Below are 24172 nucleotides of genomic sequence, written 5' to 3'. Positions count from 1 at the left end.
TGTTTTATCTGTTGCCAGCACTTCAATAAGAAAACCTTTATGATGATGTCAGAGCTAACTGTTGCACAAGGTCTGTTTAACAAATCATTAAGGAAAAAATAGTGCTTTATTCTTTGTGAAAAGCTAACTTTTTCCAACCTTGAATGTTACAACCTTCACACAGTAATAATTCAAATGAATTCAGGTTTCGATGTTGGTACTTCCTTCCACGTTTCCTTTCCATTTGCCTTGTACACATTTGTAAATCCATCAGGAAATTAGACTATCAATTCTTTATAGAATTTAAATCTGAACACACAAGAGAATATGAAATTAGTTGATGTCATCTAGGTAGAAAAGCTCTTCACAGCAATTTTGTATCTCTGTAATAGCGTACTTTTAAAAAGGGAAAATGTAAAAATGCCAAAAAATAAGCTTACTTGAGAAATAATTGAAGTCAGGAATGGAAGATGGGGCACAAATTCAAGTGTGTCTGAAAGGCTCAGACAGATGGAGAGACTGCTGGATTGAGAACACAAATGTATTAAAAACCCCCATTAAAAACATGGCTGGGAGAAAGAAGCTTCAAATAAACAACTGACACTGAGTGCTCTCATGGACATTGTTAGAAGACATCTATCCATCTAACAGAGCTGCCACAGAGCAAGGCATAACTGGATGATTCTGCTCAACACATGTCCAGAACATCTTTGGAGAAACCTTCATTTCTACAGTGTTCTTCAGTGGAAAGGGTCCCTCAGTTAGTTGGGATAGTCCAACCCATGTAGTCTTTTTTTATGTTGTAAGCTTTAGTAACCTGAGACTGGTATTTCACATTGAGAAAAGGAGTTTAACATGGAAAAAAGATCCAACCAGTTTAAATTTGCACTTTTGAAGTGAATTACTGCTGTGTGTAGAATATTCATTTTGATAACTAACGATAAATATCTTCATGAGATGGTTGTGCCAAAGCCCATACATCAAAACTTTGTTTCCTTAACCCAGTGGTGTAATACACAGATGGAATTAACTCCTTTTGGAAATTGTAGCTATGTGAATGTTCTCATTGACTTGCACGTAGCAGTGTAATATAGTTATTTTTTATAGAATTAGATAATAGTATCTTTTTATTGCTGGAAAGAACCCACTTGAATTATGTTTCTGATTGCTATTTCAGTGCTGTTTTCCCAGTCTCTTCTAATGATGAGAGGTTGTTCCTCTTAATGAAATGAAAATTCTGTCTTTGCTGGGACTTGAAATTCCCGATGAGTAGTTCTCCAATAAATACAGTGTAATTAGAGGCTGTAGTAAAAATTACTTTCAGATTATTTCAGAATTCCCATCATAATATTGTACTCTTGCATGTAATTTAGGTTCAACAAGCTGAAGGGATGAGCACTGGAAAATGTGTAGCTGAAAAGCTCTAGTGTGGATAAAATCATTGGATCTAAGAATGGACATTTCAAAACCAGTAATCATATTTTTTTATTGCCTTTAGGTTGTCAAGATATTGCGGATGAATTTAGAGCACAAGAAATTGATGGACAAGCTCTCCTCTTGTTGAAGGAGGATCACCTTATGAGTGCAATGAATATTAAGCTTGGACCTGCACTGAAAATCTGTGCACGTATCAATTCCTTGAAAGAATCTTAGGAGGTGAACACGAAGGTTTAAACAACAGTTTCTCAATGACAGAACCAACAGTAATATGCCAACATCTTCACTGTGGCATGTGTTACTGTGATGTTTTGTTAAATAGGTGGGGTTCTCCCCACATAAAGACTTTAAAATGTTCCTTTGATTATACCAGGAGTCCTCTGTGGTTTTCAACAACTAATAGGTTTATGGTAAAGCCTGAGTAATGCTTTGAGTTGAAATTTTTCATGGAAAAACATGAAGTGAAATATGCTGTGATAGGTTAAATATTCCCCGTGTACTTCATTTTATGAGTTATGATTAACACCCCAGTCCCCACCCCAATCTAGACACCATTTGAATTGTGTTGCTGTATTCTGAAAGATTTTTCCCACATACAGCAGTGTTTTGACTGAACTAACAGAAGTGTCCACAGGCCCTGTGGAAGCACTAGTACCAGTAAAATGCTATGCATTTAGTTGTGCTCTCTGAGTTTGTTTTAGTCTTGAGCAAATTGTTTGTAAGGGGTAGGTTGGCAGCTGGTTTTCCTCATGTAGGTTTACCCTCATCTCTGCCACTATAGTATTTTCTTGAAGTCTGTAAAATACTATAAACCATGTAGATGTCTCATCAAAATCCTCATGATCAGGCTACTGACACTCCTGCCAGAGGTAACTGAAGCACATGTTACTTTACTCTTTGAATGCTGCTATGCACTAAGGGGGCATTAAGTGTTAGGTTTGTAGTTTCACATGCTGCTAGTTAAGCTAGACCAGCAGTTCTCAAATGAGGGTTCAGAGTGGACCCTGAGGAGGTGTCTGAGCACTCAGGGCTCAGGTTCCCAAATGCCTGGGTGTGAGGAGCTGAAAACTGCAGCCAGGACCGGCTTGTGTTGAGACAAGTTACTTTAGAGATTGGGGGTAGAGAAGGGACAGCATAGCTCAGATATTCTTTATCTCGATACTTCTTCTAACGTGTCTTTCCCTGGAGTGCATTCCCATTGCCCCCCTGGACGTTTCCAGGCACCTTTTACTTGTCCAGTGGCCAGTGTGAGCTGTGCTTGCAGTACTCTGAGAAAGGAGCAGTGAGGCCCCCTCAGAGCTTGTGCAGGAGCAGCTGCTGCTGCCATGAGGGAGCCTGGAGCTGCAGGTCAGCAGGGAGAATACCAACGTTGGCAACTCTGGGATAAATATCCAGGGGCCCTGCTTTGTCCCTCTGGCAGGAGATTTTGTCTTGGATGCTGCAGGTGGTAGGATTTTAGTGCCCCCTCCATCTTCCCTCTCTCACACTCTGTGGAACAAATACATTTCCCCAGTTACTGATGCTCTTGGCAGCTGCCTGGGCTCTGAGGCAGCAGCACCTTCTTGGCCTTTGCTTCCCCACCACCCGTGCACGGATGCTCATGGATGTATTTTTTACCTCTGTTCCCTCCCTTTTGCAGCTCCACTCCCCTTATGTACAGACCTGGATCCCTAAGCTCTTGTCTAGGGAAAGAAGGGTACGTGTGCTGATAGTCATTGTGTATATTTGAATTAAATATGTGTACGTGTCTGCAAATAATGTATTTTTTTGTATTTTATGCAAATTAATGCATAATATATGATTGTGTAGGGAAGTATTGAGGGGGACTGTACAGTATTCCTGAAGAGAGGAGGAACTGACCTAAAGTTTGAGAACTGCTGCCCTAGATCAAAAGGAGTCAATGCACATACACTGGCTAAAAGGCAGGTTTGTGACAGACAGATTAATATGTATATTATTTAACTGATGACCTTAAAGAGTAAATTTGGATTACAGAAAAATCTGTGCTTCATTTTCCTTTACTTAGACTATTGCTTTGTTTCTACTAACAGACTTTTCTACCATTACCTTCCGGAGATCAATATTAGAATCATTGTTCTTACTTACAACTGTTTGAGCTTGCTAATAGCAGATGTTATTAATGTTTTTATTAACCACTGAAGCTGCGAGTTAGGACAACACATTACAGCTACATGCTGGTATGTGGTGAGAGCCCTTATCCAAACGGCACCAAAGCTTTAGAGGATGAATTGATGCCTGGATTTATTTTGGAGGGAAGTTGCTAAGCACTTTCTAATTTGTTTTTTTTTTTTTTCTGTTTTCAGTTACTGTTGTAAAATAAACTTCTTAGCTGAAGTTCCAACATTTGCTAATGTTCATTTGAAAGACATTTAAATGATGGAGACAGTGGGTTCCCATTTGTAGCATTTCTGTAAGATACACAGTGTAGCATAGCTGTAACATATGTTCTAAAGGATATGTTCTGTTTTGATGAGCTAACTGAAGACTAAAGATATCTTAGATATTTATCCTTTGGCTTTTGTCTTAAAGTTTTATTATTTTTATACAGAAATCTCACTGGCTAATTTTTAATCTGTCTTCTGATTGTACTGTTCTTAGGCAATGTAAAAAGTAGGGATACATAAATGTGGTTTGATAATGGCTTAAGGTGTACTAGAAAATGTGGACTTAGGGGTCTTATTTAGACCTGTAGTTAATCAGTGTTACCTGCATGAGAATTTCATGGCTGCTTTAATTTTGCTTTACTAGACAGCTTTGAGGAGAGCTTCTTCAGCTAGTGTTTGTGTCCAGCTCAGCCATAATCACTGCCAGGTGCTGGGAGCTCAGAGCAGACCCCAGTAAGGCACATCTGGTCCTGTTCTTCTGGTATGTAACATTCCCTGTGGGTTTGGGAGAACTGCAGATAATGAATTATGCTTTAAATATTCATGAATGCAACAACTTAGAATGTGGGCCTTCAGCATATTAAAAGTTTTTTTTCTTCTTCAGTGATTTTGGCAATTAACTGGAACTTAAAAGCAGACACAGCTATACCAACCTGTACTGATAGAAGTGCACTTGTATGGGAGTGTTTCCCAGTGTAGCCATGTCAATAAAATCAATTTTTAAAAAATTCACACTTGTATGTGAAAGTAGGCTGGAAAATTTCCAAGTGCAGCTGAAGTCTACTTGGGAAGTTTATGAATTTGCTCAAAAAACAATGTAATACTTAGGGTAACAGTCCTCCAGAACCATTTTACGTACCAGCCACTTGCTGTTCAGATAGGTGATGTTTTCCCAGGCTTATTCTACCATTTCCCATGGCTTTCCCACACATTAGGTAGTACCCTCTTGCAAAAGGAGTAGTATTGAAGATTTTAACTAGTTTTTAACACTTGTTCCCACAGGATGCATCTACAAGAAACCTTTTTTATTAGCTTTATTTCCTGGGATTTTGCTTTCTGTATTCGGCCTTCTGGTGTTGCAGGCTACGCCTCACAGTAATGCTTGCAGTATTTCAGTTTCCATAGAAAGGAATGTAGGATGCCCCAGGATCTTAGCTCAGAAGGGAGATACATTCCATGGCTTTTCCCCTTCCTTTTTCTCTACCAGTCTCCATCCTACCCTACTCCTTAATAGAAACTGCAGCATTAGCTCAGGGCAAGGCCCTTTTGCAGAGCACTGGGCTGAAGGTAGCTTTCAAGATTTCATCCAATAGAATTAAGAACTATTACACTTGTCTCAGTTTCAGGATTGGTTTGGGCTTTTAAAAATTGTACATGAATGATCTAATGGGTGTGCAGCCTCCCCTGATCCATCTGGCTCGTGTCACTCAGCATTCCTGCCTTGCAGCAGGAGCAGGGCACTCCCCTGAGGAAGCTTGGCTACCTCCACTGACTTGAAGTGCCAGCTGTTTTGGATAACCAGAGAGTGTTTGAAGGGTTTTTAAACAGGCTGCATTGTAAATCCATTCTTTACCCATTAACCTATCATATTTTTTCCAGAATCGAAGTTCCTGAGGGAGGGTAAAGCCTTTGCTAGATTTTTGTCAACAAGACATTTCAAATAGAAGATTTATGTCCCACAAGCATCCATTTCCTCATTTCTTTCCCATGAAAGCATGTTTTTTACCTCCTGACTTCCACTTGTGCTTTGTCCAAAAAGGAATCCAGCCTTCTGGATAGAACAGATGGAGTCCTTTGTCACTGCAGATGTGGCAGGAAAAGGATGGGATAAAACCAAGTGTTTGGGCAGGTTTGTGATAGCTGTTGCATCATTTCTGTATCTCGAGCTGTAAGGCAATACTCAGGTACAAAACCAGTGAAGTGTGGTTTGAATGGAAGTTCATCATGAGACTGGGCTGCGTGTGGTGTGTCACTGCCTGGCATGGCAGCTAAAACTAATGCCAATTTCAGATGGATGTTTTCATTCTAATATCACAATATCCACACCGAAACTTCCACCTCAATAGCTCAACAGATTTCTTACTAAGTGACAAATGTACAGCTCTGAGTGATCAAAGACTTCAGTGACAGCTGTGTTGAGTCCTGATTTTGCAAATAATTACATTTATAACATGAGTAGTTCTTCTGATTGTACTGAGACTGCTCATATTAAAATTCAGCATGTATAAAAGCTTGCAGGGTTATTTTCTCACCAGTATTGTATAGAGATGTCCTGTTAGCATATATTTAGAAATATAGTTGTCGTCATTAACCAGACATTTACTCATTGTTCTAGGCTGCAGATAATGACTGTGCAAAACAATCAGTCTAGGATACTTTTCTAATATTCACCTGAATTAGTTTATTAGAGATGGAGAGAAGCTAATATTTTAGAGTATTTTGTTTTAAATATACTGTTTCTATTCAATGCTGAGTGGAACAGGTATGAGCAGAGCTATCAATGAATAATTTCAGTGTAAAGTGTTAATTGCTTATAGTGAATTAATTTTCAAGTCATTCTTGCATAGTGACCTGTAGTTTCAGACAGGAAATATTGTTAGAAGAAAGAAATTTTAAATTCATTTAATGCTTAGTTCATTTAGGATGAGCCTAAATTAAACTATTTTAAAAAGAATTTGCCTTTAGTCATGCGAATTTATTTAGGCCTGAAAGGTTCTATGTAGTTACATCCCCTGGATAGCTTTGAAAATAGTGGCATTTGAAAAAGAGATGGTAGTGATGGTCCAGACAAGTGCCAGCTGTGTGGGTTTTCCAGGAAGCTTTTTCAGGAAGCTGTCCCTGGTCTGAGCTGATGGAGTCAGGGCCTGGGACACAGACTGAGCACCAAGACAGTGAGCACGCATTACCCTAATCTGTGGGAATCAGCCTGATTTGGTTTTACCATCTTCATCTCTTTGGAACTCTGACATTTCCTTCCCCACTCAATCTCTGAGTGTGGCATTTTGCTCTGGTGTGAGCTCTGTGGGCTGGGGCATTTTGTGTCCTGCTTTATCCCATGGGTCTTGTTGCCAGCACTTCCACGTGTGCTCAAGGCCCCATCCTAAGATGCTGTGTAGGTTTGTGTAACCTCTGCATTAAAACACACTCCTGCTCATTCACTTGAAGGTTGCATAGTATTTTCTGATCTCTTACAGCAAAGTGGAAGGGAAAAAGCAAAGTTCAAATGTGTGAATATGCTGGTAATTGCAGGTATGTAGTAAGCCCATAGTCCAGCTTTTGTAGCCATGGATTTAACTTTTCTGAAGCACAGTTCTGGGAGCCAGTGTTACGAACAGATTTCAAGTTAAAATTTTTCGAACTTCCAGCATGTATTCCTGCTGAATTATCCAAATGACTCTGAACAGTAAGGAACTAGAAAAATGAGATTTAAGAAGATTTTTTCCACCTAGATGTAATTGTAACTTGAGCACAATTGTGCATTCATAGAATGGTGATCATAAACGCTGTTTACGTGCAAAATGTAACACTGAAGGAGCATTCTAATTGTGTCTATGAAGCACTGCTTTGGTACATAGGGTTGTTGACAGGCTTGTAGTGTTGTTGCTAGGTAATAAGCAGGGTATCTGTGGTGATTATGGGATTAGGCTCAAAGCACAAATGTCTTTGATTCATGAGGTAGATCTACTTTGTGGGTGAAGCCTGGGCAGCCTGTGGAAGGCTTGTGTTGTCCTCCACTACCCAGCCGGGATGTTTTCATCCTCTGGCAGCTTTTTGCAAATTCAATTTTGGAAAGAACAGTGAAGGATTCTGCACACCCAACTTCCTTTCCAAGTAGACTTTGTGTTATAGAATGAACGAGCCAGTACTGACCAGGAAAGATGAGTATAAAGATGAAGGGTTTTATCATTGAGTGCCAAATACTCTGGTTTTGAAAACACATAGGATATCTCATTAAAATCAATGTTGATTTGTAAGAGATTCTTTAAATGAGAAAAGTACAGAAGTTTCCCATAAGGGGTAAACACTTTAGCTGTTGTTAGCATTAATATCAAATAATCCTGTAAGAGTTAAGGACAGTAAGGTATTTGAATGGTGTAAGGCACAAGAAGTGATGCACAGAGGAGAGGTAGCAGTGGTTATCTGTAGTTCTTTTATTTCAGATATTACCACCTTCCTGGCATAGCTTCTGGCCTCTTTGGCAGTGAAACTGGCACCCTGTTCTAGAGAGGGATGGTCCAGGGCTGCGTGGCTGGACCCAAGCACGAGCATTGGGACTGCCCAGAAGCACCAGGTAAAAAAAAATGCACAGAGGAAAAGACATAATTGTAAGGAATGCAATAGGATGGAGATCACTGCACAGCTGGTGTCTCCCTCCATGAATGCCAAGGGTAAAAGTGGGCTTGCAAAGAGAGTTACCACTAATATGTTTTAAAATAGTCACTTGGCAGGCTGAGGCACCACAGTTGGATGTTGGTGGAGACCTGCAGTGCCACTGTTGCCTCCTCGATGGAGGTGACAGCCTAAAGGTTGATGCTCTTTGGCACTTTTCCACAAAAAGTAAGGAAGAATAAATCTGACAAGTAATACAGTGATGTAACATCAATCCATTAATATTTGCTTTGGCTGCATGTTGTGGATTCCCTGTAAAAAATGTTAAAAACTTCAAGTGGCTTTAGGAGCACTGCAGCAGCTACAGGAATTCTGGCACGTTAGGGCAGACAGGGTTGTGTAAACTTTAATTAGGGCTTGGGAAGCTGAACCACACTGATAAATAAAACATGTCAGCAGCCTCACCCAACTGGTTGCAGTTCCAGTTCTGTGCATGTTAGTGATTCAGAAGTGTGAGACTTACCATGCAAAACACACCTGAAACAAGCTTGAAACCAGCTTTGCCTTCATCTGGTGTTGAATGAACTTTAAAAGAGGAATTTCCCCCTGCCTGCTGAGTCTGTAGGGATTAGTTATTTCATGATTCTGAAATGCCTGGTGCATTCCTATATTTGAGGTATTTGCTGATTTTTAAATGGAATTAGGTTTTGTAAATATTTTGTCAGCCCCATTTCAGTGGGTGTCCAGTTTCTATAGAACCTGAAGAAATGCTGTGTCAAACCCCTGTGTTTAGCCATGGTTTATCCTATAGCATCTCCAGCACTTACTAACAGCAATTACAGTTTGAGAGAGCAGGGAGTGATTGCTTAAGGTTGTTTTTCCAGTTAACATTGCATGTGCTTTCCTACTTTTAACGTGGAAATAGAATTTCCTCCAAGTACATTTTCCAGCATAAAAATTGAAATAATTTGTGGTGCCAAACACTTCAAACTATGTTGCTAAACATTGTCTCCTCTTATTGCACTAGTTTTAAAATTCAGTTTTTGATCATTTACTGTCCTTTTGATGGCCTTCTTAACAGATTTTCCCCCAAAACCACTTTCTAGTGCTGAAAAATGCTTGTCCCCTTTTGATTATATCACAGAAATCTCAAATTTACCACAGACTGTGGGTGAAAGAAGCACTATGTGAGGTGAAGTAATAAATCAAAATAATCGGATTTTTATATGTTTCAGAAATCAGAAGATTAATTTATGATTGAGATGTGATTGTGTATTCTTATGGAGTAAAATACTGGAGTATTCTTTTATAAGAAAACTTAACCCATATAGTATTAAATTCTGCAATTAAATCTATCTCTATAATTGATATATAATAATGTAAACTGTTACCCAGAATTTAAATTTTACAGTTGAAGAGCACACAATGAACTATATAAAGTATGATCTTTACTTTGTGAACCATTTTATTTAAGAAGCACTTTCCTATTACCAACTAGCATGTGAATGAATTTTAGATTCTCTCATTTGTTATGATCTGTAAAAGTGAAATTTCTTCAATCTGTCTGTTAATGGGTAAAATCCATCCTACAAATGCTGAAACAAAGCACCTTAAACTATGCTGCTTAAACTTGCTTGTAATTGCACCTTTTGTTATCTGCAGAGTTTTCTTAATGAGTATTCTTGTGTGAAATCATTGTTCCCTGTGGGTCTGGGGGACGATTCACCAACCTACAGCATCATTTACTTAGTTTCTCTTTCAATACAACCTTGTATTGTGAGTTTAGTGCTTCAGAAATAAATGCTAATTTCATTTGTCTGCTTTGGTTGTGTATCATTTATTTCTCGTATACAAAATCAAATCAAGTCCATCATAAAACTGTAAGAATTTGAAAATTAGGAATATTTTTTCTAGAAGCCTGACTAATTCGTTTCCTGCTAAAGTAGTCCCACTTCATATTTAACTATTTTAAAGTAATTTTGGCTTAAAAATAAACTATATTTTAATTTAAACCATTCTTTAACCTTGGACGTGTGTTTATGTATAATGCTTGTTGCTCTAATTATTTAATTTTTAATTTGTACATATACCTTTGAGGAGCAGCAGCAAAGAAACAAAGAAACAACACTTCTCCCGTGGGTGGGGAAGTTGCACATCTTGCGCTGGTTTTGTACTGTGTAAACAAAGTTTCTATTTCTGTAAGAGTTGTAACTTTAACTAAAACCAGTTATTTCTTGTTAAACAGACAGCAACCCTTGCCTTCCATCAAGCTGACAAAAATCCACATTTTAACAACAAAATACACTTCAAAAAATCATTTGAACCTTAGGTCAGCATCTGTATGTAACTCCAGCCTTGAAGACTTTATTGCATTTTGTACTGTAAAACCTGAGGTAATTCCATTTAAAGGAAGTGTAAAATTCTAGTGAGAAACATGAGGTTTAACTGGAACCTTGTCCTATATAAGCAGTGGTCTTTTAAACATGTAATTTGAAGTTGAATTCCCTGGGCTGGCAGTGCTTGCTGCTCACTGGGCCTCGGTGTCCTGCACTCCAGTGCAATATTCACTACAGTATTGCTGGACACTGGAGATGTTTCCTTGTGTTGTCCGTAAGGACCCAGCCACAGAACATCAGAGTTCTGCTTATTTGCAGCCTTTTCAGTCGGCAGCTCATTAACAGATGACGATTCCTGTGTCTGGCTTATCAGCTGGCTCTGTGCTTTCATTGTTGAACGGCATAAAGCAAAATTTCCAGCTGACAAATGGGTCTGTGCACCACCCCTCCTCTGTCAGCTCCACATCGTGGCACCGACACCAGTAGGCTGCTGCCAGGAGGAAGCTGTTGATGAAGTACAGCCAGGGCACGTTCATCTCCACGTAGGCCGGGATCTGCACACCCAGCAGCAGAACCACGGCCTGGAGAACAACAAACGGTGCCCAAGTGCCAAGGAAACACAGGAGGAGCCTGCTCAGGAGCTGCCACTTAAAGCAAGTGGTGGTGGTGTTAGGCACATAGGAGAACATCAGAACAGGCTGGCTGGAAAAGGAGAGGAGCCTGGCAGACAGCAGCATGGTTGTCACCTCCTTCCAGCGAGCCAGGAGAGCCGTGCCCAGCAGCAGCACCATGGCACACGACACTGAGTAGCTCTGCAGGCTGCCAGAGAGAGGGCACTGCGAAGGGGAAACACTGTTCTGCATTTCTGGCTCTTCGGTGACAGCAGGAGCTTCAAGAGTGGAAAAAAACCCTGAAATCCATATCACTGCCACAGCAAAGACATAAAGTAACTTCCGAGCTCTTTTAGGGAACTGAGATGTTTGGGAGACGGTGGTGTAATAATCCAGAGCAGCCACAAGATACACTGGGTAATGCAAAATTCCGTAGGTCAGAGAAGTGATCTGAGTGAGGAGGCAGATGTGGTACTTTGTGAATCGCGTGCCCCACAGTGCAAAGTCCTCAAAACAGAAAATGAAGCAGATACTCAGCAGCAGTGTGAAATCAAGAAGTGCCACTGAAACGCAAAAGCATGCCATAAAACTGGTTTTCACGGGTTTTGGCTTAGCTTGCAACATGAAGAAATCAAGGAAGACTTTTCCAAGCATAATCAGGACTAACATGTAGTTGATATCAAGAGGTTGGCTGGTGTGGGTGCAGTGGTACTGACCAGAACCATTTTCACAGCGTCTGGCAGCCATCCTCCAGTGGTGAAAACAGCAAAAATAAATATCACAAGGCACAGTGCTTCATCTCTGAAAAGAAAAAAAAAAAACCTTCTAAAAATTCATTTCTGTGTACCTCTACCAATTAGTTAATTCTCCATCACAGCAACTACCCAATTTGTCTGATATTTTTCAGGCTCCTTAATGAAGAGTAAAGAGTTTCACTAACTCATCATTAAATTATCAACAACTGCCTAAATGTTATTTTCTTTGAATTACATTCTTGAGTGTTAAAAGGTCAACATAATTTACTTTTCTAGCTACTGACCCAAGGAAAGGTTTAGGAAATAAGGTTGACTGTGTTCCTTTCCTTTAGAAAGCATGGAGAGGTCTTTCTGTCCAGCTGGGCAGAGGGATGGAAGTTTCAGAATGCCTACGTATTTTGAAGAAATTACAGGACAAAAATCACACAAGACACTGAGGAGATGCTACAGCACAGCCTCACAGTTCATTATGCTCATAGAATCTTTAGGAAGTCAAGACTGCAGAAATATCTTGAAAGCAGAAAAAGCATCAAGCATCACCTCCTTTTCTGGTGCAAAAAATCCTGGAACTCCGAGGCAATCCAAAGCACAAGGGCTTCATTCAGTGAATTGGGCTTTTTTGTTCATCTTGAAGTACTACAATGACAGAGACCTCAGAACAGCTGGTTTTCCCTTCAGACTTCCACAAGTTTGTTTGTGATAACTCTTTCCCAAGTGTTAATTCCTAAGGAAAATGAACATAGAGTGGCTCTGTGTATGTCAGCAAAGCAGCACGGACAGCTTTGTTGAATTTCTTCTCTCTTTCCTTAAAGAAGCAGGATGGTGTCAGTGATGTCATTGAGAGCAAAGACGAGCTGAGGAGCCAAGGCAGTTGTAAAAAGGAACTGACTCGTAGGCTCTGTGTTAACAGCAAATCGCTTCGATTTAAACAAACACCTGCGCTTTGTGACCGGTTTGCCAGACAGTCAGTGTTGTGTTAGTGCACATTTGAGTTTGTGTGTCCTGCGAGCAGAGTTAGAGCAGTTACAGCAGAGCAACTAGAGGTCCTTGGCAGCGCAACTCGAGAAGCATCCACGGAGTTTGTTTACAAGCCTACCTGGGCTCACCCCTTCACTCTTCATCTGCTCAAGTGCATCCTCTGAAACCTGGTCTGGATTTACAGTACGACTTAACTCCGGTGTGCTTCGTCTTCGTGTACCGGACGCTGCACTTGCGTACGCAGAAAGGAGGGAACCTGCACGCCAACAGGGTCCCGTTCGGTAAGATAATAATAATAATAATAATAATGATAGTAGTAATAAAAAGAATAAATATTGTAACGTGGAGTCACCTGTCCTGGGCCGTGCGGGCACAGCCCCCATCCTGCGCACAGAGGACCCCGCGGCTGCCGGCGCCTCCCGCTCCTCGTCCCGGACGCTCCCGTACGGGCTCCGCCGCTGGCCCCGGCTCTGCCGGCGGGCTCCTGCTCCTTTCCGGAGCCACAGGGAGGGAGGCGGCCCGGAGGGCTCCGAAGGGACGCCCGGGCTCCCCCCGCCCGGCCCGGCACCCACCTGCGGCCGCCGCTCCGCGCTCCCGCCCGGCGGAGCCGCCACCCCCGCCCGCCCCGGCGCGGCGACCGGGCGGGACCAGGCGGGCGGGGAGCGGCCGTGCGGGCTCGTGTCCGGGAAAACAGGGCATAACACAGGTAATACATAACATATATAACACATATAGCACATATAACACAGGTAACTCATACATATAACACATATTGCACATATAACACATGTAACAGAACATATATAACATATAACAGCTGGAACATGTAGCACACATGACACGTAACATATAACACAACACACAACAGACATAACACATAGCACACATAACACATAACATTTAGCACACGTAACAAACATAAATAACACATATAACACACATAGCACATATAACACACATAGCACATATATCACAACCACCCTGAGGAACAGGTTCAGTGTGTTGTGTTTGATCCCTTGGCAGTGGGAGGTGAAGCAGCCTCATGGTGCCCCAGTGCCGAGTGCAGCATGGTGGGATGCCAAGATCCTCATAAAAGTGGCAGATGAATATTTTGGGTTCTAAATGTGTGAGGTGTGTGTGGAGAAAAGGCAATGGTGGGGCATGAGGAGGCTTCAGCGGAAGCCCTTGGGTCCTCCTGCACGGCAGGGAGCACAGGATGCTCCCTTTGGAAAGCTCTGTGCCCACACGGTGGGTATTGTTTGATGTATCTCTGTGTACGAAAGTATCAAGTAGCTGGCAGGACTTCTGAAAGCAACTAACTCTCTGGAATTAAATCCAGATTTAAGTTGTGATTTCCCCCCCCTCTATTTTTGCTTGCGCCTCTCCTCCCCCCTTCCTTCTTCTCCTTCCATGGGTCATCTTAAGGATTAAAAAAACCTGAGGGGGAAAAAAGTTCTGAGGTTTGTTTGGTTTGGGATTTTGTGGAAAAACAAGATGATCAGTACTCTGTACAACCAGACAGCTTAAAGTAATCTTCAGCAACGTTCATGCAGACCATAGTTACTTATCCACGCAGTGTTTACTAGCACTGTTGCACAAATTGTAGTATAATAAGAAAATGTTTACACCTGAGAGGGGTATTGCACCTTCTGAGCACCCAGTCCACCTACAGGTATGTGAATACTGATGATTTCATAGTCATCTTCTGTTTAGCTCTAACCCAGGGCAAACCAGTGAAAGTGATTTTCCCAGTGGGAACAAATGAACTGTTTGTATGTCTGGGTTTGTTTCTGTTCACGTCTCTCTTTTGGACTGCAGGAACTTCTGCACAGGCCTGTGTGAGGAGATGCGTGGATGGTGGAAATGAGGAACCAGGAGGGGACAGGGACAGTTTAGACATATTTTTTCTGCTGATAAAAATCTCAGTGAGTGTGTGACCTCCAGACTGTGTCGGCTCTGTGTTCAGTGAGCCTTCTGGGGAAGTTCCTCAGCGTGGCCCTCAGCCTGCATTACATCCCCTGTTGGTGTTGTGGCACTTCTCAGCTTCCCTTTCCCTCCACCACCTTGTGCTTGTTTGGAAGCTTGCTTTGTACTCACTGATTACTCTTGTTTTCTGCTCCTGAGTGCTGCATCTCACCTTCCATCCCAGAGAAATGATGGTGCAAGATGGGATGTCTGGAAATCAAATGCAGGGCTTGGTGCTGGCAGGTCCTTCTTGCTGTCAGGAGCTGCTCACTCCATGTCGGATAGGGGCTGCCTCTTCCTTCACAGGAAAACTTGCAGGTACTTGACAAGCACCATGGGCTAAATAATGGCTTGAACCCATCCTGCTTAGTCAAAGAGGCTGCATTTATGTCCATGAGCAGCAATAGAAAGGTTTAAGAAATTTGTTTATATTTGCATGAAGGCAGCTGTATGTGAAAACTAGACAGGAGACTCCTCCTCGAGGAGGAGAGTACCTGAAATAATACAGAAAATCTCTTGTAAAAGCTGTGTATTAAAAGCTCATGTAGTGGTTCTGTGTCGTCTGAGATACTTGCATAGAGGCTTCCTTCCTTCTTCGGGGCTGTTTCCTGTTGCTGGTTGCTCATATTTTGGGTACTGTTGTTCAACTTAACCTTAACAATAGGATTTTAGGACAAAGGGGAAAAGAACAAGAAAAAAGACCAGCTCTAATTTCAAATCTAACTGGATCATTTCTGAAAGAAGCAGTGACTGAACAAACTGTCCCACCGAACAGGTGTTGGGCTCGACCCTCTCCTCCCTGCTGTGCTGGAACTCAACACTGCAGCCCCATGGGTCACTGCAGCCTCTGAAGTCACTTAGGAAGAGCAGTATGGACCAGGAGAGTCCCTGCATGTTGCTGCTGCCTGATTTAGGGCAGGAGGTTTCCTTCCGACAGGGGCAGGTGCAGATAATGAATACAGCTCCTGTACACAGAGGAGTGTGGGCTGTGCTTCCTGTGCAGCTAGAGCTGAGTCTTTACTTTCCCCCTGCTCTTCCTGTTGGAGATGTGCTGTGCTTTAGAAGCTCATTGCAACCTGTCCCTCTACTGTGTTGAGCAGGGGAGTAAATTTAAATCTCACCTCTGTGTATTTCAAGCAATCTTATGTTGGCATCTTGGACACCTCAAGCCATGTGGGCAAAGACAGGGAGATCAAATGAATTTCTATGCATTTTGGTGTCATGTGTGGGGGAAGCTGCACACTGTGAACTCCTGCACAGATGATTATGAACATTCCCTCTCCTGAGCAGCAAGAGGCTGGGGGTGACTCGCTTTGGAGGTGGATGGTCCCCACAGCCAGGGGCAGTGGACCATGGTCCTTGCAGAATGTTCTCTGGAATACATTTGTCTGTGGGATGAGTGCCAGTCTGACAGCCTTGCCTGCATCCTCCCCTTTTCCCTGGATGTGCCTTTAACTGGGTGTAGCCCAGCTGAACCTGTTTAATGCCCTGACAGAGCTTGTGCCTTATCAGCACTGGATTAGCAACCCGAGTTTTGCAATGGCAAGTGGTTGTGGAGCTGCTGGTCCTGAAAGGTTGCGTGGCTCAGAGAGAGAGTTTATGAAGATTTTATAATTTTAATTGAATATTTAACTAATAGAATATGTAACCAGTAAACTACGTAACCAAACTGATTTTTAACTAACTTTACTTTTAAGGAAGAAAATGCTTGACTGATGTCCCATTTGCAAGATGTTTTATTTTTCAAGAACTTTTTAAAAGAAGCACAGACAGTATGTGGTAGATCTTCATTTAGAGCACTTGAGGTGCTCAAAAGTAACAAGTTCATTCTTAGGAAGATCTTATTGAGAAGAAACACATTTCCATAGTATTTTTAATTTGAAGGCATTTTTAAATAGAATTCTAATTCTGCTTATTCAGTGAAAATCCAGAAAATGCAGTACAGAGCTGGTGTCAGCCTTGCTGGATTTGCAGGAATGGTGTTTCCTTGGTTTGTGTCCCTGCTGTGTGCTGTCACTACACAAGACGTAACCTTTCCTAGTGCTCAAGATGTCACTGCAGTGTTGGTGGGTTTTTGTCTTGTCTTTGACACAAATAATTTTTCAGGGAAACTGGAAGAAAGATGGTACGAGCCAAGCCTTCAAAACTACATTACACATACCAGTAATTTAAAAACCCAGTTTGTGGTTTACTGGTCACTGTAACACAAAACTAAAATTAAGACTGAAGCCAATGTGGAGTGCAGGGTGTGATCAAACTCTCTTTGTGTTGCTCACAAACATCAAAGCAGAGCTCAAAATCTTTTGCAACCTTTTAGTATGTTAGTACTTCTTGGTAGACTTCAATTTTAACCGCTGTTGCGGCACTTTAATTTAAAAGGAGGCTAAAAAGGGGGAAATGCAATTTCAATCCCACCCTCAGTGTGAAGAATTCAAAACTCCATCTTCTGACTCCCAACAAACAGACTAATTACTGGTTGAACACTCACATGCCAGAAAGAGAAAGTAAGAATTTACTGTGAAGGCCAGTGAGAGTCACCTGGGGCTCTGCTCTGTGTTTTTATTGATTAGCAATGATAAACTGTCAGTGTCTCTCTCCTAAGCACCTCCATCCTTCACTGGATCCAGGCTACAGGGGACTTTCAGGGATCACAAGCTGAGCCTTTCCTGTGTTTGCCTTCTGTTGTACATGATGAGGATTAATGGTTGTTACCACCTGCAGAAAGTCTTTGACCTTTATCTAAAGCAGGATCAGTGTTTAACCCAGTATTGTTAGCTCCCTCTTTACTTCAACTTGCACTGAAACTGTTTGCACAGTGCTGTTGCTAACTCTAAAAGTAATTCCTCTCTCAGAAGTCTTTTATCACAAAACAATTTTTTTCTGTGATTTTCACATACAAAAAAAAAACAAAAAAAAAACAAAAAAAAAAACACATGGCAAAGCGAATGCCTCTGTGTCAGCCAGGCAGTAATGGACTCTTTGTGGGCACTATCAGGAAATGTGCCTTTTGTTTTCCTGCACCTGTTGATGAATTACAAATAAAATAATCCAATGCTTTATTAAATAAAATGAGAAGCCCTAATGAAATTGTACCAGCCATTACCAGGAAGTCCATTGAAAACATTCAGCAGCTGCTTCAGTCTCAGTTCACTTACACTGATAGGATTGTTTCACCCTTCTCCTTGTGCTCTGAGAAGGGCACAGTGCCTTGGACCATCTCACACCACTCTCCTCTCTCTCCCTGGGGAAGATTTGGTCAGAATCAGTAATCAGTGATGCTCAGTAATTAAGTACCTTGGACTTGTAGAAGTTTGTTAGAAACCAGTGTCTCAGGCCTTGCATCTGAGTGTTTTGCAAACATCAGCTTATCCTGACAGTGATAAAACAGGTAAAAATTGCCTCTTTGATTCTGATTCTATAGAGAGGGGTTGATCAGAAAGGTCGAGAATTGAATCAGTGAGTCTTTCTCATTAGACAAAATACCTCAGCAGCCTGAGGAATGCGCTGGAGTGAGCTGGGGGTCAGCCTTGCTCAACAGAGTTAAATGTCACCACTCCTTCGTTATAGGTCTCCAAGAGAATTGATCCGTCTCTGCTGTACTTAAAAGTCAACACATCTATCACAGCAGTGCTGGCAAGTAGGTGGAGACTCTTTCCCAGGACAGACTAATTCTTAACAAGAGCAGCCTCATTTTAAAGAAAAGGTGAGTCCAGCACTATTGTCCATGCTAAGCCCTGCATGAAAACCACTGAGAAACTGCAGCTCAACTGCTTTGGATCTTGCGAAATGTTTGATACAGACTTTCTTGTACAAATAGTGTAATAAAGAATGGTGTTCAAGCTTGCATGATTCAAGGTTTGGTTTTAAAAATGTATGAGAAGTAGCTGGATGAGATGTCAGCCAAGGAGTAAGTGATACAGCCCTCTCTTCCCACAGCAGCTGGGAAAGGGTAGAAGGAGCAGTGGGAGGACATGCAGGTCCTGAGCATCTCCTTTGTGACTACTGTGTGAGAGCAGGAAATTATCTCCAGAATCTGTCTCCTGCTCTGGTTTTGTGGTGGCTCTAATTTGTGGATCTACTCTGAATTTGTCCCAGTACAACTCCTTGAAGAATTTAGACTCGAATATGAGGAAGTAAGGCTAACACAAGCTTTCTAGAACTCAAGGAAATAATACATGTAGAATTTTCTGTTGGAAACTTTGATCTAGGTCAGGATAAGGCAGATTTTGGGGACAAGAGGGAGGGGAAGGATAGGTCCCTGTTACAAACAGCTGGGCTGTGTCATCTACAGTCAGGCCCATCAGGACCAAGAGCTCATTTAGGCTCTGGGACACCCAGTGAAGGTGAAGTCAGTCTTTGTCCTCACCATGGCCCCTCCAGGGGGAAAACAGGTATGTACATACTGAGACTTAAATTTTCCAGGTGCTTTTCGGTGTAGTTTATTGTGTAAATTGCTTATGTTTGTGGCTGGGATAGAAATTTTGGCATGGACACTGCAAGGGGTACCCAGCTCAACAGCTCAACAGAGGGAGGCACAGGGCAGGGCACAGAGAGGAAATGTTCTGTAAGCTGAGCTCCCTTGAACTGATTCTGCCAACAAATTCAGGGGGCATTCTGGCAGGACTTCCAACTGCTGCCAGTCAATCTCCTCAGCTGGAAGAGGATGTTTCTCTGTTGCCCAGGGCTTTTGATGCCAGCTGTGAGGCAGGAATATTGCTCTGCTGTCACTGTGAGACCTTGTTAGGAAAGAATTACATCCTCAGAGGAGCTGCAGGGAACCTGGCAAGGCTCTGAGGGCTCAGCGCCACGGTGAGACCTGCCGGGGGTTGCAGGAAGGAACATAAAAGCTAAGCCTGGCAGGTGTTTTCCATTTCTACAGTTCATGTTTACATTGTCTACACTTAGTGTTTACATGGGGCAGATGCTTCTGCCACCACACACCTGAGCCCTGGGAAAGTGTAACGAGAGTGAACTGAGGAACTGAGACATTCTCCAGTTTTCTTTACCTGCCTCTGTTTAAGGACCCCAGAACATGACAGGTGAGCTGAGGTTACTGTATCTGTACCAGAGCAGAGCACACTGGGGTGTAGCATCTCTGCTAAACACTGATCTGCATTAATACTCCTTTGTGTTTTATCAATAATTATTTAATTTAAAATATGTTGGAATAATCATATCTTCTTGCAAAGAAAGAAAATCAGAAAATTATACTGGGAGGAATATCAGTAAGACCAGTATAAAATTTTATTGCAGGAAGGACATTTTAGTAGTGTAGTTATAACTTTCCACTAAATATCTGTGTATTTGTTCTCATGAGGTCACCCTAGACTCTACAAGTTAAAAATCAAAATCATTAAGAAGAATGTTGAAATGCCTGATATAAAAATCTAAAGGTGGCCAAGTCCTTTTGTGATTTCTTCTTTGAACTGGAAGTTTTTGGTCATGATACCTTAAGACCACTCATAATTTTGCTATTACTGGCATGCTGTAACCACTTCTTTTTCATTATCTTATTCCAAAATACTTCAGAAGTATTTGGGGGATATTTCTGGGAAAACTACCTTACAGTAATGAGTCATGAAGTTCTTTCCTTAACCACTGACCAAATCTTTCTTACCCCACCTCAGAGATCAGAGCTGTTCACAGCAGATCAAGTGAGGAGTTTAAGGCCAGTTCCATTTCTAGGCTGCAGGAGCCCAGAACTCTGTCAAGGTGACAAGTGTCTGATGGTTAATTCTGAGACCCAGACCCCTGTCCCCAGGTGGGCAGCGCTGGCACGTGGCACACGGCCCCTGAACAGGGAGCAGATGGCAACATCAGTTTTTATTTGACCGTTGTCACTTGATTTGCTCAGCAAGGCCCTGAAGGTGTTATTTCACTTGGCGGAGGAAACGTACTTGAAGTAACTAAAACCCACTGCATTAACTTCTTAGAACCCTGTCCAGAGCTTGGCTGCCCTGTGATGCCCCAGTGCAGGCTCTGCTCTCCCCGTCACATTGCGCACACCCCCGTCAGGTACAACAGGACTTTGTTAGCTCTTTTAATTAGTGATAACACACACGTGGCCAGGAGTCAATCTGTTTAGTTAATGGGTCCTTTAATTTTTTGCTATATTAATAAAAAAATGATCCAATTGATCTGTTTCCTTATGGAGTAACTATTCAGGATTTAAGAAGCAAATACACCATATTCATGAATTGTTTATCAACACACCCATGATGATGTATATATTTGCACAATCTGAAAAATTAGTATCTTCATCCAAAATGTGGACGCTGGAAGGATGGGAAGCAATTTAGGATAGGAAAAAAAATTCTCTTACCCTCATCTTCTCTGAGTGGACTGGGGAGACAATCAAATCTATAAAGTCCTTGAGAAGAAAGAGGCCGTGTTGTAACTTCTTCCATGCTCAGTCAGCCAGAACCTCCAGTCCATCCTCCACAGAGCCAGTGGGAAGGGATGTGCAGGAGACACCGCACCGGCTCCTCCGGGGGATTTACAAACAAGTTATTAATGGTCATCTCACATCAGCTCTGAGTCACCCAGCCTTGGGAGCACACCAACACTCTCCTGCCTCTTCAGCTTAAAACTACTCCAGTTCCAGAGTACAGAGAGGTTTAACATTAAGGCATCCATACAGCTCTGGTGTTTGCTTTCATTTAATAAAGATCAATTTACTCAAATACATGGAATGTTGGCACAAAACTAAAGCTTCTGTGGAACAGCTACCAATCATACACAAATACTCTGTGAGGTCCTCTCGACTTGCATTTCTCTGATAGATACACCACAACATGGCTTCAATAATACAAACTGAATGCTGGATCAAATCTCTAAATAATAAGTAGCAGTTAAAGTAAATGGTTTGCTTTATTCGTAAATTATGTACAGAATACATTTTTTTTTTAATTATGATGGAGCAGGAGAAAGAAAACAGCCATCATTTCCAAACCATGCTGCTTCCTTCACCTGCTGGAGATGACATCTCTTCTCTGCACCGGATGCACAAAACCAGTTTGGATTTCCTCAGTTGCTGGCACACAGGCTGGAGAAACAGAGAACACTGCAGCCAAATTCAGCACTACCAGCTCCTCTACTGTCAGCAAAATACTTCTGCTAAAACTAGTTTTCTCAGGAAAGTTCTCACAATCTTTTGAAAACAAAATCAAGAAAAATATCAAGAAGGCTGTGGGCTAAGAAGGGCTTTACCTAACTATCAGATGAGTATAACTAGGAATAATCTGAGATTTGGTCATTCAACTTTTATCTGGTTTACAAAAGCAAGTTTGAGAAGCTAAACTAATTCACCAGTTATGCAAGTACCAGAAAATGATGTTTTTCAGTATGTTTGAGGACAATCTGGGCAATCTATCAATCAATAGAAAACTTGTCAAATTGATAAAACTTCCGTAAATGGATATTAATGATTAACATAGTATCAAGTAATCAAGTTAATGGTTAAAAAAAAAATGTAGGAACTAGATATAAAACTGTTTGGTAACACAGATATTTCAGCAAACGAAGATGCTACTGTATGGTCTATGTTTTGGTGATCAGCCAACAAAGAAAATCCCAACCATTTGCACATACTTAGTCCCAAACCACAGTGAGTTATGATTTTCCATGTGAAGGCCCACTTTCGGTATCTTCCTCCTCTTCCTCCTCACAATCCCCTTCATCTGTTTGCTGTTCCAGTTCCTCTTTTGTGATCATTTCAAAGTCGTTTCCATTGCCACTACTGTGCTGGGACCTGTCATCTTCGCGCCTGTCACTGTCAGTGTCTGAATGTCGCTCTCCTCCTGAGCCGTCTGTTCCCGAGTTCCTTGTGGCTTCTGTTTTTCCATCCTCCTCTTCCTTCTTCTCACTATCTGATTTCTCCTCGCTGTCGTATTTTTGCTGCTTTTTGGATTCTGATTTTTCCTCTTTCTTTAAGTCTGCTTTTGGTCCTTTGTATTCATGTGTGTACAGAGGCCTGAAGGAGTCAATGAATCCCACATCTGCTGTAAGGTTTGGCAAGAACCAGAAGTGATGCCTTCCTCCAGTGATGAGCCAGATGATAAGGAAAAGGATGCAGCGAGCTGTGTGAAAACAAGGGAAATTTTGGATTTTGTTGTAGACACACACAGTGTACAACCATGGTGTAAGAGATGTTCACTGCTAATTCCCACCCCCAACCAGGGACTGGGGGCTGTTGGGGGGAAAGTTCTCACTCCACAATAGCTGTGTGGAGTAGTTTGTTCTTACCACGTGTTCCCCACCCCACTAACCATGGATCTCTTATCTCTGATTTAGCTCTTAACCCCTCTGCTACAGAAAGCTTTAAAATCCTGGTGACACCATTCTCACCTCTAAAATCTGTTTGTATGTGCCATTCCGAGTTTGTTCTGCACTTTTTTGTTTAACCAGAGGCAGTAAACAGATCTGCACTACCCAGGAAACACCAACAGGCGACACGAGCCTGAGCTCTCTCTTCCCGTGGCACAACTGTGACACCCGCTGGCCGGAGGGAAGCGCACGCAGGATCCGCCCGGCTGCGGCTGAACAACGTCCCGGGAAGCGGCACCGCCCAGCTCCGAGCTCGGGAAAGAGCCGGGCTACGCCTCCGCCCTCTCAGACCCCGCCTGCCGACACTCACCGACGGCAAGGAGCAGAATACTGGCGACAAAGCAGCCGGCGCCCACGCTGAGGTAATAAACACCGACACGCATCTCGGCTGGCCAGAGCGGGAACAGGGTGGCGGCTATAACGGCAATCACTGAGCAGGGAGGGCAGGAGAGAGGCACGAGAAGCATCATTAGCTTTTCCTGGTACATGTACAGAGGTTCCAGGCTTACTGCTCATTCAAAGTAGTGCCTTAGACTCAGTTAACATCTATGCTATTTCAGATTAAAAAAATAAAATTAGCTGATTTGTCTTATCCTACACAAATACAAGTTCTAGGGTCAGAAATCTATCATTCATATTTCATATTTTTACATAACCCACATTTGCCCACTGGACAACTCACTGGTTGGTTTCAGGCAACAAATAAACAACTTTGTGTCGACTCTGACTTACCAAGTACAAGTCCCATGGCAAAAGTCTTAAAGTGAACGGGGTCATAGATCCACACATACACCTACAACAGAAACGATCTGGTTTACACTCAGAAAACAAGCTCTCTGATAAACATCTCATGTATTCCCTCACCCAAACACTCACTGCCAGGCTGCAATGCTTGGTGCTGAGCAAAAGGCCTTCTGGTCAGCACCCGGGCAGGGCAAGGGGTCGTGATTCCTAGGAAGGGTAACTGACAGGTGATGTAATCCTGAGGAAAACAATCAGACAGCAGAACTGACGGGAAAATGAAAGATTCAGAAGTATCACTGAATCAAGAT

At 42.2% G+C, this 24172-nt stretch overlaps 3 protein-coding genes and 1 long non-coding RNA gene across 13 annotated transcripts in view; 2 read left to right on the top strand and 2 right to left on the bottom strand.

Annotated features, from left to right (window-relative positions):
- Window positions 1-9967, top strand: part of PHC3 (polyhomeotic homolog 3) — a 31122-nt gene extending 21155 nt beyond the window's left edge. For 6 of the 7 annotated variants that reach the window (XM_039556741.1, XM_039556740.1, XM_039556739.1 and 3 more), the window contains one exon: window positions 1478-9967. In XM_039556741.1, coding sequence (XP_039412675.1) covers window positions 1478-1632 — 155 coding nt within the window. In that variant the 3' untranslated portion in view covers window positions 1633-9967. The remainder of the gene's footprint in view (window positions 1-1477) is intronic. The other variant, XR_005602606.1, reaches the window with a different exon arrangement.
- Window positions 9598-13435, bottom strand: GPR160 (G protein-coupled receptor 160). Of its 4 annotated transcripts, XM_039556746.1 has the most exons (3): window positions 12949-13040; window positions 12393-12576; window positions 9598-11898 (listed from the first exon to the last, which is right to left on the bottom strand). In XM_039556746.1, the coding sequence occupies exon 3, from the start codon at window positions 11842-11844 to the stop codon at window positions 10825-10827; it is 1020 nt and encodes a 339-aa protein (XP_039412680.1). In that variant the 5' UTR covers window positions 11845-11898; window positions 12393-12576; window positions 12949-13040; the 3' UTR covers window positions 9598-10824. The 4 variants fall into 4 exon arrangements, with proteins under 4 accessions (XP_039412680.1, XP_019140173.3, XP_019140172.3 ...); XM_019284628.3 differs by lacking the exons at window positions 12393-12576; window positions 12949-13040 and adding an exon at window positions 13183-13435; XM_019284627.3 differs by lacking the exon at window positions 12393-12576 and having other exon boundaries at window positions 12949-13037.
- LOC109144356 lies at window positions 13025-23434 on the top strand. Its single transcript, XR_002045075.3, has 3 exons — window positions 13025-13111; window positions 18363-18498; window positions 23202-23434. It is a non-coding gene; the product is annotated as an uncharacterized LOC109144356 (long non-coding RNA).
- The window catches only part of SEC62 (SEC62 homolog, preprotein translocation factor), a 16654-nt gene continuing 13357 nt past the window's right edge, over window positions 20876-24172 (bottom strand). Inside the window, exons 6-8 of the mRNA XM_039556745.1 lie at window positions 23853-23913; window positions 23431-23550; window positions 20876-22873 (exon numbers count right to left, since the gene is read on the bottom strand). Coding sequence (XP_039412679.1) covers window positions 22407-22873; window positions 23431-23550; window positions 23853-23913 — 648 coding nt within the window. The 3' untranslated portion in view covers window positions 20876-22406. The remainder of the gene's footprint in view (window positions 22874-23430; window positions 23551-23852; window positions 23914-24172) is intronic.

This window comes from Corvus cornix, chromosome 9, assembly GCF_000738735.6.
Source record: "Corvus cornix cornix isolate S_Up_H32 chromosome 9, ASM73873v5, whole genome shotgun sequence".
Classification (NCBI taxonomy): domain Eukaryota; kingdom Metazoa; phylum Chordata; class Aves; order Passeriformes; family Corvidae; genus Corvus; species Corvus cornix.
The sequence above is the reverse complement of the archived record's forward strand: the minus strand, read 5'-3'. Positions and strand labels throughout refer to the sequence as shown.

Bases quoted from the DNA above. Each gene is read 5' to 3' on its own strand.
- GPR160 (XM_019284628.3), bottom strand. From the start codon at position 11,844: ATGGCTGCCAGACGCTGTGAAAATGGTTCTGGTCAGTACCACTGCACC.